Source organism: Canis lupus, chromosome 16 (assembly GCF_003254725.2).
Source record: "Canis lupus dingo isolate Sandy chromosome 16, ASM325472v2, whole genome shotgun sequence".
NCBI lineage: Eukaryota > Metazoa > Chordata > Mammalia > Carnivora > Canidae > Canis > Canis lupus.
The window spans coordinates 26,466,764-26,480,402 of NC_064258.1; the positions used below are offsets into that span (position 1 = coordinate 26,466,764).

At 35.9% G+C, this 13,639-nt stretch overlaps 1 protein-coding gene across 1 annotated transcript in view; it reads left to right on the forward strand.

Annotated features, from left to right (window-relative positions):
* The window catches only part of LOC112652904 (A disintegrin and metallopeptidase domain 3-like), a 108,915-nt gene that overhangs the window by 35,809 nt on the left and 59,467 nt on the right, over window positions 1-13,639 (forward strand). The window contains exons 6-7 of the mRNA XM_025436584.3: window positions 8,530-8,606; window positions 9,076-9,250. Coding sequence (XP_025292369.1) covers window positions 8,530-8,606; window positions 9,076-9,250 — 252 coding nt within the window. The remainder of the gene's footprint in view (window positions 1-8,529; window positions 8,607-9,075; window positions 9,251-13,639) is intronic.

Below are 13,639 nucleotides of genomic sequence, written 5' to 3' on the forward strand. Positions count from 1 at the left end.
AGGGAGGAGAGAGACAGCAGAGGGGGGAGAGAAGAAGAGGGAGAGTTAGAGAATTTCAAGCAGAGTCCCTGATAAGCACAGGGCCCAATGTGGGGCTTGATCCCAAAACCCTGAGATCATGACCTGAGATGAATTCGGGTTGGATGCTTAACTGATTGAGCCATCCAGGTGCTCCAGGTAGTATAGACATTTTAACAATATTGGTTCTTCCGACCCATGAACATGGAATGTTTTCCATTTCTTGTGTTCTTTCAGTTCCTTTCTTCAGTGTTCAATAGTTTTCAGAGTACAGATCTTTTACCTCTTAGGTTAGGTATTTTATGGTCTTTTGGTGCAATTATAAATGAGATCAATTCCTCTATTTCTTTTTCTGCTGCCTCATTACTGATGTATAGAAATGCAACAGATTTCTGTACATTGATTTTTATATCCTGTGACTGCTGAATTCATGTATTAGTTCTAGCAATTTTTTGGTTGAGTCTTTCAGGTTTTCTACATAGAGTATCATGTCATACATAAATAGTGAAAGTTTGACTTCTTTGCTAATTTGGATGCCTTCTATTTCTTTTTATGGTCTTATTGGTGAGGCTAAGACTTCCAGTACTATCCTAAATAACAATGGTGAGAGTGGACATGTCTGTCATGTTCCTGGCCTTAGGAGAAAAGCTCTCAGTTTTTCCCCATTGAGGATAATATTGATGTGGATCTTTTGTATGTGGCTTTTATGATGTTGAGGTATGTTCCATCTATGCCTACTTTTTCAAGGGTTTTATTTAAGAATGGATGCTGTATTTTTTCAAATGCTTTTTCTGCATCTATTGAGAGGGTCATATGGTTCTATCCATTCTTTTATTAATGTGATGTTTTACATTCTTTGTTTTGTGAATATTGAACCACCCCTACAGCCCAAGAATAAATCTCACTTGATCATGAGAATAATTTTTCTTTTGAGAGAGAGCTAGTGGGGGGGGGGGCGCGGAGGAAAAAGGAGGGAGAGAGTCCCAAGCAGGCTTTATACCCAACCCAAAGCCCAGCACAGGACTTGATCTCATGATCTTGAGACCATTACCTGAGCTGAAATCAAGTGTAGTTGCTTCACTTAACTGAGCAAGCTAGACATCCCATGGTGAATAATTATAACACATTGTTAGATTCAATTTGCTGGTATCTTGTTGAGAATTTTTGCATCCATGTTCATTAAGGATATTGACTTGTAATTCTCCTTTTCAGTGGAATCTTTGTCTAGTTTTGGAATCAAGTTAATGCTAGTTTTGTAGAATGAGTTTGGAAGTTTTCTTCCTTCTCTATTTTTTGGAACAGTTTGAGAAGAATAGATAGAACTCTTCTATAAATGACTAGTATTTCCCTGGGAAGCCATCTGGCCCTGAACTTTTGTATTTTGGGAGATTTTTGATTATTGATTCTATTTTTTTTGTGGTTATGAGTCTGTTTAAATTTTCTATTTTTTCCTGTTCCAGTTTTGATAGGTTGCATGTTTCTGTGAATTTATCCATTTCTTCCAGATTGCCCAGTTTGTTGGCATACATTTTTTTCATAATGTTCTATTATAATTGCTTGCATTTCTGTGGTATTTGTGATCTCTCCATTTCATTCATGATTTTACTTATTTGGTTCCTTTCTCTTTTCTTTTTGATAAGTCTAAGTAGGGTTTTTATCAATTTTATTAATTCTTTCAAAGAGCCAGTTCTTAGTTTAGTTTATCTGTTCTACTGTTGTTGTTTTTTTATCATTTATTTCTGTTCTAATCTTTATTATTTCCCTTCTTCTGCTGGCTTTAGGCTTTATTTGCTGTTCCTTTTCTAGCTCCTGTAGGTAGAAGGTTAGGTTGTATATTTGAGACTTTCTTGCTTCTTGAGGTAGACCTGTATTGCAATATACTTTCATCTTATGATAGTCTTTGCTGCATCCCAGAAGTTTTGCACTGTTGTGTTTCCATTTTCATTTGTTTCCATGTATTTTTTTTTATTTATCCTTTAATTTCCTGGTTAACTCATTAATTCTTTAACCTTAGTATTCTTTAATATCCATGTATTTCTGGTCTTTCCAATTTTTTTCTTGTGGTTGACTTCAAGGTTCATAGTGTTATGGTATGAAACTATCCATGGTATGATCTCAATATTTTTGTACTTGTTGAGTGCTGATTTGTGACCCAGTGTGTGATCTATTCTGGAGAATATTCCATGTGCACTCAAAAAAGTGCTTTAGGGTGAAATGTTCTGAGTATATCTGTTAAGTCCATCTGGTCCAGTGTGTCATTCAAAGACGTTTCCTTGTTGATTTTCTGCTTAGATGATCTGTCTGTTGGCTGTAAGTGTGGTGTTATAATCCCCTACTATCATTGTATTATTATCAATGAGTTTATGTACATCTGTTATTAATTGATTTATATATATATTTGGGTGCTCTCAAGTAGGGGGCATATATATTTACAGTTGTTAGTGCTTAATGTATAGAACCCTTAATTATGATATTGTACCTTTCTTTGTCTCTTATTACAAGTTTGGTTTTAAAATCTATTTTTTTCTGATATAAGTATGGCTACTCCAGCTTTCTTTTGATATCCATTAGCTTAATAGACGATCCTCCGTCCCCTCACTTTCAATCTGCAGGGGTCTTTAGGTCTAACATGAGTCTCTTGTAGGTGGCATACAGATTGGTCATGGGTTTTCTTTTTTTTTTTTTTTAAACCCATTCTGATACCCTGTGTCTTCTGTTGGAACATTTAATCAATTTACATTCAGAGTAATTATTGATAGACATTATTAGTGCCATTTGTTGCCTATAATTTTGGTGTCTCTCATGATGTTCTCTGTTCCATTCTAGTCTTTGTTGCTTTTTTGTCTTTCTTTCCCACTCAAAGTGTCCTCTTTAAGGGCTGGTTTAGTGGTCACAAACTCCTTTAGTTTTGGTTTGTCTGGGAATATCTTTATCTCTCCTCTTATTCTGAATGACAGCCTTCCTGGATAAAGTATTCTTGGCTGCATATATTTTCCATTCAGCACATTGAATATATCCTGACACTCTTTTCTAGCCTGCTACATTTCTGTGGTTAGATCTGCTACAAACCTGATATGTCTTTCCTTGTAGGTTAAGGACTTTTTTCCCTTGCTGCTTTCTGGATTCTTTCCTTGTCTGCATATTTTGTGAATTTGACTATGATATGTCTTAATATGGGCTGGCTTTTGTTGAATTTGATGGAAATTCTCTGTTCCTCTCGAATTTTGATGTGTTTCCTTCTCCTGTTTAGGGAAGGTCTCAGCTATCATTTGTCAAAACAAAACAAAACAAAACAAAACACCATTTCCCCCTCTTCTGGGATGCCTCTGATATTGAATATTATACTTTAAGGCATTGCTGAGTTCCCTAATCTACATTCATATTCCAAAAATTTTTCTTTCTTCTTTTCAGCTTCATTATTTTGTATAATTTTATCTTCTATGTCACTGATTTGTTCCTCTTCTTCATCTATCCTTGTTGTTATTGCATCCGGTAACTTTTGTATCTCAGTTATAGCATTTTTTATTTTGGCCTGACTAGTATCTCTGTAGTCAGGGATTCTTTAGTGTCCTCTATGCTTTTATCAACCCCAGCTAGTATCCTTATTATTGTTGTTTTAAATTCTGATTCAGGCATCTTACTTGTATCAGTTTTGATATACATAAGAATGAGTCCTTTATTTTTTCCTGTTCTTTATTTTTTTGTGGTGAATTCCTCCATCTTGTCGATTTGTCTAGGTCACTAAATTTTTTGTTTGGTTGTTAGGAAAGCCTCGTATATTCCTGCTCCTGAGTGTAATGGCTATACTAAGGAAAATTTCCTGTAATATATTGGGCCTGGTGCTTTAGAAGGTGTTTCAGAGTGTACACTCTGCTGTTGTGTTTTGGCTGCTCCTTCCCTCAGGTCAGTCCTCTGCAGAGTTTCTCCTTGCCTAAAGTGGCAAGTGTTTGGACTTTGTCCACTATGTGGCGAGTTTCAACTCAGTGTGTTTTGGTCTGCTTGTTAAAAGAAGTTTATCCTAGTTCTACTAAAGCTGAAGTTTTGCAGTGCTGTGTGATCAGTAGACATAGTGTCTGCAAGGAGTTTCTGCTGGTCTTGGGGAGGGGCCTGCTGCACTGATTCTCAGGCTGACTTACTCTAGTGGAGGTATACTTTCAGGGCATATATGTGGGGGTGGGGCTTAGTGTAAGCAGCCCTGGCCTCCACTGAGGGCATGCTGTGTTGCTCACTGAAGTTGGTCAATGCTGATAGGGGTAGGGAGAGAGATAGCATCACCCTGCCCTCTCCTCCCTGCGGTGGGTAGTTCATGCCTGCCACTCTTCAGGAAGCCCTTGCAGAAGAGCAAACTTTCACACTTCTTGTGTCCCCTTCTTCCATCAGATCCCTACCTTCACCCTGTCTGTTTTCAAACTATCTGCCATCTGGTGGCACAGTACTCCTCTGTTTAACTCAGGCACTCAACTAGGTTTCAAAACTCCAAATTTAGGGAACTGTGTGGTGGTGACCCATGCTGATCCTCTGGGGGTCTTACCACACTCTAGCCATTGCCAGTTGTCTCAGAAAATCAGTCATATGACCACGCAGCAGTTTGAAGTTTATGGTATAGTCAAGGTTTGCTGCCCTCAACAGGTGTCTCTGTTCCTATGCTAGTGAACAAGGCAGTATGGTGGCACCACTAACTCTTTTGTCCTTGGAGAGGCCATGCCACCACTCTGAAATGCACTCCAAGAAGGGGAACTGTCTCTCATCGTTCAGGCCACAGGATCTTCAGAATACTCTGCCTTCTCCTGTGCCCCTGCCCCACTGGATCACCACTAAGCCCACCAGGCAGGACCCTAGAAATGGCATAGATTTCTAAAACCTCAGGCTTTGAGCTCTGCTGCTTATAAAATCTTGCAGTAGTCAGTAGTCAGCCCTTCTCCTTTTACAGTCAATAGTATTGGGGCAGTTTTTCTTGTGCAATCCCCTGTTCACACTTTCACTCATTCATCTCTATATCTTTTCACTCTCTATCTCTCATGTCTCTTTCTGTGATCAGGGCTCCCTCCCCTTTATAGCACTTGCAGTTCTTTTCTCTCCCAAATCAACTCTCTGCAGCTCCTACTTGCCATGATGTGATCATTTCTCTACCCATGGATATGAAGTTTGTTCTCTCAGTTCTCAGATTGATTTTTTAGGTGTTCAGAATGATTTGATATTTATCCAGCTATGTTTGAGGAAAAAGACCAGCGTAGGGGCCCCTCCTCCTCCATCTCAATTATGTCCTCTGTTTCATAGTTTAAGAAAATGTTTTCTATCTCTTTTTTTTTTAATTCTCACTTTGTTCATGCATTGTTCTCTTGAACTCAGCATTTTTAATTCTCTGTGAGATAATTAATTTAACTTCATTAAGATCAGTTTCTGGCTATATCTTCTTCCTTTCTTTGAAACTTCTTTTTCTGATTCTTCATTTTACTTGACTCTGCTTTGGTATCTGCTCATTAGAAAAAACTAGTTGCTACTTTCAGTCTTTACTGACTGACCTTGTACAGAAAAGGATCCCAACAAGTCATCCTGGCCAATGATTTTGGAGGCCTCCACCAAATCTTTATATCTCTCAAAGGGGAAACATGCATCTGTGTCTTTTTCCTGCTCTGTTTGTGTTGGTGAGGCGAGGGGATTAGTAGCATTTACCCTCACAAGCTGCTGCCTCTATTCTCACCCTGGCAATTATATTGTGGTTGGCCCATCTGTGCTCCAGCATTGGGAGACCGCTGCTGATTCTTTGGGCTGTTTTGGTGAGGTAGGAAAACTGCACACATGGATCAACTTTTTCCATCTCCAAGGAGAAGCAGAGCTGGTATCTTTTTGTCCATTTACTCTGTGTTTAGTGGTAACATGGGGGAAAAAAATCAATAGTGTCTACTAGCCCAAGTCACTATCTCCATTTTTGCCTGGGTGGCTAGTTTGTGCTGAACCCATTAGAGCTTCAAGACAAGTGAAATAGGACATAGTTCTTTGACTAGCCCCTTCAGAAAAATTGGGGCACTAGATATATGGAAAAACCCTTCTCATGGTCTGGGTCAAGCTGACAGCCTGAGGGTCTTTTTGTGACCATATGGTAATGGTCCGAGGCAGTGTCCCCATTGAAAGGGTCTACCAAGGGATCCCTGGGTGGCGCAGTGGTTTGGCGCCTGCCTTTGGCCCAGGGCGTGATCCCGGAGACCCGGGATCGAATCCCACATTGGGCTTCCGGTGCATGGAGCCTGCTTCTCCCTCTGCCTGTGTCTCTGCCTCCCTCTCTCTCTCTCTGTAACTATCATAAATAAATAAAAATTAAAAAAAAAAAAAAAAAGAAAGGGTCTACCAAGCCTCCATCTTGGTTTGGTAAGTCTTATTTGACATTCTCCCAGAGTGTGCAGGACCTTTCAATTAGTTTCTGATTCCTTATAAAGGAAATTTGTCTGTGAATTGTTGCTGAATTTGTTTTTTAGGGAAGAGAGGATTCAAGGATTCCTCCTCCATTATCTTCCTGACCATAGTTTTAGCCTTTAATTCTTTGATACTTTTTAGCTCCAAATTCTTTCTGTTCTTGTCAGATTCTGATATGTATTTTAGATCTTTTGTTATTGTACCACAGGTTCTTGAGGCTTTATTCATTTTCTTATTTTCTTTCTTTCTTTGTTCATTTTTCTGTGTTATATATTGAGTAAATTCTGTTGATCTGTTCTCAAGTTCACTGGTTGCTGTCTCCACTTTGCTGTCTCCACTTTACTTAAGAGCCTATCAAATATGTTTTTTTCTGCAGGTTTGTTTATTATATATTTTTAGTTCTAATATTTTAATATGTTTTTATGGCTTCTAGTTCTGTTCTTTAGCTTTTAAAAGATTATTTGTAATTGGTTGCTGAAGCAATAGTATCACAGCTACTTTAAAATCTTTGTTAGTTCCATCATGTGGCTTATCTCAATATTGTTAACAGGTGGCTTTCTTTTCTCATTCTTGTGATTTTCTTGGTTCTTGGTATAGTGTATGACTTTTGGCTGTATACTCAACATTCAACTCTTTTTAAAAGCAAGTAACCCAGGTTAAGTTTAGGTTTGTTGTGATTTACTGTACCAAAGGCAATTTCTCTTTTTTGTGGGGGACTTTTAATGTTATTCTATTGTGATTCATTCTTTTGGCTCTTAAGCTCCTGCTGGATCTCTGCTGATGCAGGCTATAGTGGTAAAAGGTACTGTCCTGGGCCACTTTGTATTGCGAGGTGGGGCTGGCTGATGAAGGTCCCATGGGATAGATAACATTTATTCTGGCTCTTCTCTAACCCTATCAGTACACTTCTCACTCCCTGTTAGTGCCCTTGGGTAAGGACAGTTCCTACCTGTGTCACTTTTTGTGTTGGGAATGTTGAGAATTATCTTATGAGGCTCATTTTCTCCCCCTGGCACAAGGCCAGGAGCTACAGAGACTTAACTACTGTCTGATGCTGGACAGAGGATTGGGGCATGGTTCACCTTATACCTTTTTGTGAAGGGCTTGTGGTACAGTCTGCTAGAACTAGTGCAGACAAAGGTGGCTGCTACTATTTCTTGGTGTGGGGCAGGGTAGGCCTTGCCACTGTCAGTGGGTGGAGGATAGGAGTTAAGCCTAGTTTTGAGGAAAAGTGAATGGTTACTGATAGAGATGTATGTCTGGCAGCTAATAACATATAAACAAATTCATAAAAGAGAATATGATGACACTGAAGTTTTAATAGCATATCATTAACAAAGCAACAGGATTGATTATAGATGTCACTAGATTTTTAAGGGAAGAAAAGGGAATATTCACTGAATGAGAATATTAGGGGAGAACCTGGGGAAACTAATGCTGCAAAAGTCCATGGGGAGGAGAGCTTGAACTAATGATGGTAAGATATTAAATAAATTAAATGATATGATGAGATATTAAAGAGAAATAAAAATGAGGAAATATCAATTAAGATACTTTTGGGTAACTTAGAAAAAAGTGATATGTTCACATTTGAAGTCAAATTAATATTATTTACATTGAGTTAGCAGTTATAGATTATGTATTCAGGAAATGTCAAATAAAAAAAATTAAATAACCTAACAAAAGGAAAAAATCCAACTGAGTCATTAAACATAAGTCTGTAAAATAAACTAAGGTAATAGAACAGGGTAAAGATTAAAACTGCAATGACCATATTTGAATAAAACTTTACAAGTTAGAAAAATAAAGAAGAAAAAGTATGGCTGAGAAAGAAAAGACATAGATAAGAAAGTTGTTCATCAAAAATTTAGAATTATAGCAAGAATTATTTTGTGGGAGAACAGAAGTCATAATCATTTTTAGGTAAAAGAGGGTTAAGAGAAAGAGATTTTAAGTAGATAACAAGGCAATGGAATCCCTGGTGAATAATATTATGGTAATGACTAAATCTGAACGTTTGATGATGTTTAGGAAGAAAAGATAAACCAAAAACTTTATATAAAATCATTCATGAATGTATCTTCATATACTCCTGTTTAGGGCCATTGCTTTTATCAAGGATATGCTGCAGAAGTTCCAAAATCAGCTGTGACACTTAGCACCTGTTCTGGACTTAGGTAATGGCATATTCCAGAGATGTACATGATTGAAAATCTTGTGTGACTCTTTAATTTTTAGAAATATCTTGAAGGATAGAGTGAAGGCAAAGAAAATAGAGTTTGATTGTGTTTTTACTCATATACTTTCTTTTCTTCCTCCTCCTATCATTTTTTCTATCTCTTGTCTCCATCCCAGGCTTGCAGTCATAAAATTTATGCAGGAAAAAAAAACCCTGGTATGAGGAGTATTCACATTCCTCAGTCATACTAAAAACACAATGAATCCTAAGTAACATAATAGACAGAAAAGATATAAAATTAGATTTGAAAGCTTATCCATGTAAGAAAGGATGGTTCTTAGATGCTAAACTACAAAGACCACTATTAAATTTTTATAAAATATTCTTATTTAATGGTGATTTATATTCTCTGTGGGAATATATATTAATTATCTTTTTATTTCTTTTTTATGTATTTAAATGTGTAGGGGATTATTGCAGTTGGAGAATGTCAGTTATGGCATTGAGCCAGTGGACTCTACAGCTGCATATGAGCATATGCTTTATCAAATAAATAATGATAAAATTGATTTTTCTCTCTTACACAAAAATCCTATGCCCCAATTGGTACAAAAGTCCTACAAGATTCTTGTGAAATCAGAAGTAAGTAACCCCTCTTATGAAATCTTAATTTGTGTTATTTCTAATAAATTTATTTATGTTTAAATGTGCTATATTTGGGAAAAATTTAACAGATATTGAACTTCTGTTGTAAGATCTTTATTTTAAATATGTTTTTATATTTAGTCATACAGTATTTAGAAACTGTAATAGATATAATCTCACATAAGTTAAAAATCAAAGTACTCACATTTCCTTAATTGAAAGTGTTTTTATGCATATAAACATAGGTTCATTGTTACCAAATTTGCATGCTAAAATATAATGATATCCATATTTACTTATTTTTAGTTTGTCTGCATTTCCTTGACAATACATGTTTTCTTTATTAGTTTGATTAAAAAAAATAAAATTAGAAGGGAAAGAAGAAATTGTCCAAGGTCATCATCTAGAAATAGTGCTTAGAATTTTGGATTATTTATTCCAATTCTTTTTATATACCTAGTTATAAATCTAGATGTATAAGTGCATAGATATTTTTAAACAAAAAAGTGATATAACCACATGTACTTCTTTGAAATTTATTTTTTTGCTATTAAGGTGATAATACACATTATGTTACACTTATTATAATTTACAATTAGATAATATATGGGTTAGCATCTATTAAAATATTAAGCATATGCATTTGTAAGGAAAATAAGAATGGATAAAATGTTATTTTCCAAAGGTAAGTGCAGTTGTATAACTATGTAGAAACCTTCATTCCTTTTCTTAACTAATTGTCTCTGTTGTAGACTGACAGATCAATGAAGGCTGTTTTCTTTGGGGAGCCTATGAAATGGAGATACCAGGCACATATTTCCCATTGTACTTCCTAATAGAGGAGGAGTACCATACTAAGACTTGTGTGCTTAAGTTAAATTTGACACACTGGATATTGTGAGCCAGGCTTACACATTCTAAGAAGTATATTGGAAGACCCCTCTTCAGGAGGGAATCAGACATGCCAAAATAATAAAAACTAACCACATTAACAGCAGGGTTTTCCTAACCAACCCAGACAAAATTACTCTCTGTAAACACAACACAACAGCCCATAAACTCCATATATAGTCATAAAGATATTGAAATAAGCTATTAAAAGTTCAATTGTTAATATGAAGAGGTACTAGACATATGATCAAACAATTTAACATGGAAGATAGAGACATGAATAAATCCAAATTTTCAAGTTTGAGGAACCAAAGAACACAGAGGGTGAAGAAAATAAAATGATACAGAGAAAATATTTTATCCACAAAATAAGAATGAAGTGTAATTTAAAAAATACCATTCCGCAGGTAAGTAACAGTTGTTGGAAATTGAAAGTATGATAATAAAAATGTAAAAGCTCAATAGAAAGTTCACAGGATTAAATTCCAGAAATTATACAAAAAGAAAGAAGACAAATGACAGAAATTTGAGATAAGAAATGAAATTAAAAGAACAATATTGGTGGTAGAAGTTTCAATATCAATAAATAGAGCAAATTGAATCAAATAACTCATAAAACAATTTAAGAAAACTTCTCAGAATTACTTAAGGTGAATTTCTGAACTGATATTAAAATTTTTGGTTTCTTATATATGATCAAGATGCAGAATGGCATGAAATTTTCCTACAGCAATACTTGAAATTGAAAGATGATGGCACAAATACTTAGGCAAAATAGTTTCTAATCTGTAATTCTATACCAATCCAGAACTACAGAATTGAGGGTTTTTTTTTTTTACTAAAACTATTTCTTCCTAATGTGAAACATTCTTCCTAATATAAAAACAAACAAACCACAATTAAGTGGAAAAAAGAGACTCTAATCTCATCTTGATGGAAGATAGTAGCCAGACACCATCACAACCAGATCCAAAAATAATAGTTGTCAAATATCATGAACTGTCAACCAAATGAAAAGAGGGAAGACCTGTGTAAGCAGCTGTCCTCAATCTGTATTTTTCATAAGCATCACTATTAGGTCATTGAGATTTGGAAGCAAACAATTCCAACTGTCAGTGGCTTAACAGGTTTATGTCTTGCTCATGAAAATGCCCAAGTGGATGAAACTCCCCTGATTGTTTCCCTTCCTAGCTCTGATTCAGGGCCTCTAAGAGTCCCCCTCACTAGATTATTTGAATTTAGTCAAGAGTAGAGGGTGAAGGGTGTATGCATCCCCACCTCAATACAGTTGAGCCTGGACAGGTGTCTCATTGACATCTTTTCTTTTGGAGAAGGGAGCAAACATCCTTAGATAATTGGCCATTTCTTATAGTAAAATAAAACTCATTGTTTGACTTTTATTATGAAATTTGACTTGAAAGAATGGTTTGACTTGAAAGAACTACGTATATTCTAAAATAATAGTAACTAGAAGGGATAAACATGGAGTAAGTATGGCCAAATTCAGTACCTATCCATGATAAAAAACTGTGATGTGGAAAACTTCCTTGATATCTCTGTGCCCCCTCACATCAACATACAAGAGGAAGACAGCCATTTGCAAAGTAGGAAGAGTGCTCTCACCAGATGCCACATCTGCTGGTGCCTTGATCTTGAACTTCCCAACCTCTAGGAATGTGAGAACTAAGTGTTCATTGTTTAAGCCCCCTAGTCTATGGTGTATTTATTAATTAGAGCCTGAACTGACTAAAACAGCCCATAAGATTAGGAATAAAGCAAGGCTATCTGCCCTCACTATTTCCAGCCAACTTTTTCCTAGAGTTCCTTTAGAGTGGTGCAATAGGAGAAAGAATAAGAAAGGGCATACATTTTTGAAAGAAAAATGTCTTTTTTCTTAAAATGACCTAAATCTGTACATAGAAAATACTAAACCAGTGTCCATAGCAGCAATGTCCACAGTAGCCAAATGGTGGAAAGAGCCGAGATGTCCATTGACTGAGGAATGGATAAAGATGTGATAATATACACAACGAAATATTACTCAGCCATCAGAAAGGATGAATACTTATCATTTATATTGATGTAGATGGAACTGGAGAGTATTCTGCTGGGTGAAATAAGTCAGAGAAAGAAAATTATCACATGGTTCCACTCATATGTGGAATATAAGAAACAGCTCAGAGGATCTTAGGAGAAGGGAGGGAAAACTGAATGGGAAGTCATCAGAGAGGGAGAGAAGACATGAAAGACTCTTAAATACAGGAAACAAAGTGAGAATTGCTGGAGGGGAAGTGGGTGGAAGGATGTGGTAATTGGGTGATGGACATCAGTTAGGGCACATGATGTGATAAACACTGGTTGTTGTACACAACCGATAAATTAATGAACACTACATGAAACAAATGATGTACTATATGTTGGCTAATTGAATTAAAAAAGAAAAACAAAGAAAGAAAAAGATGTTTTCTATAATAAAAGAAAAGATTAAACACTCCCCTCCAAAGCACCAGAACTAATAAGAGAGTCTAGCAAGATCACAGTAAGAAAGAAATTGATGTTATTAAAAATGTTTATTTTCTTCTAATGGATCTATAGATTCAGTGTAATTCCAATCGAAATTACAGAAAACTTTTTTGTGGAAGTTGGTCTTCAAACTTTCAAGGAGAAATGCAAGTATCCTAGATTACTCACCTAGTTTGAAAAATGAGAACAAGATGAAGGACTTCTATTATCTTTTTCTTAAAGGGCCAGAGTGTAAATATTTTAGATTTGTGGGGCAGATGATCTGTTGAAGCTACTTCATTCAGCCTTTGTAGCATGAAAACAGCTTAGAGGATCTATAAACAAATTGGTATGCCTCTGTTATAACAAGTTTTTTTTTTTTTTTTTTTTTTTTTATAAAACCGGTGGCCATGTCTTGGGCTATATTTGCTGGCCCCTGCTGTAGAGATGCAGATTGTGTTATTAATATAAATGAAGACATATTGATCAGTAGATCAAAATAGGTCAGAAATACACATGCTATTGGCTGATTGGTTTTCCACAAAGGTGCTAAGAAGGACTTAAAGAATGAACTCTTCTACAAGTGGTGCTAAAAGAGTGGATATTCACATGACATAAATTTTGGCCCTTACTCAGAAGAATTAAAATAGAGCATAGACAAATGTCAAGACTAAGCATAAAATTGCTACAGAACTTAAAAGAGAAACCAAATTAATGAGCTATAAGCCTGTGAAAGATGTTCTATATCATTAATCATCAGGAAACTGCAAATTAAAACCTCAATGAGATATCAGATATCAGACCTACAGGAATGGATACAATGAAAAAAACTGATAATGCCAAATACAGACAAAAATGTGGAGTAATTGGCAATATTTTTAGTTCTTGGTAAAAATGCAGAATGATCAAAAAGCTTTTAGAAACCAATCTGGCACTTTTGTCCTACTTCACACTCCTACAATTACCATATGACAGGCATTCCATTTTTAAAGA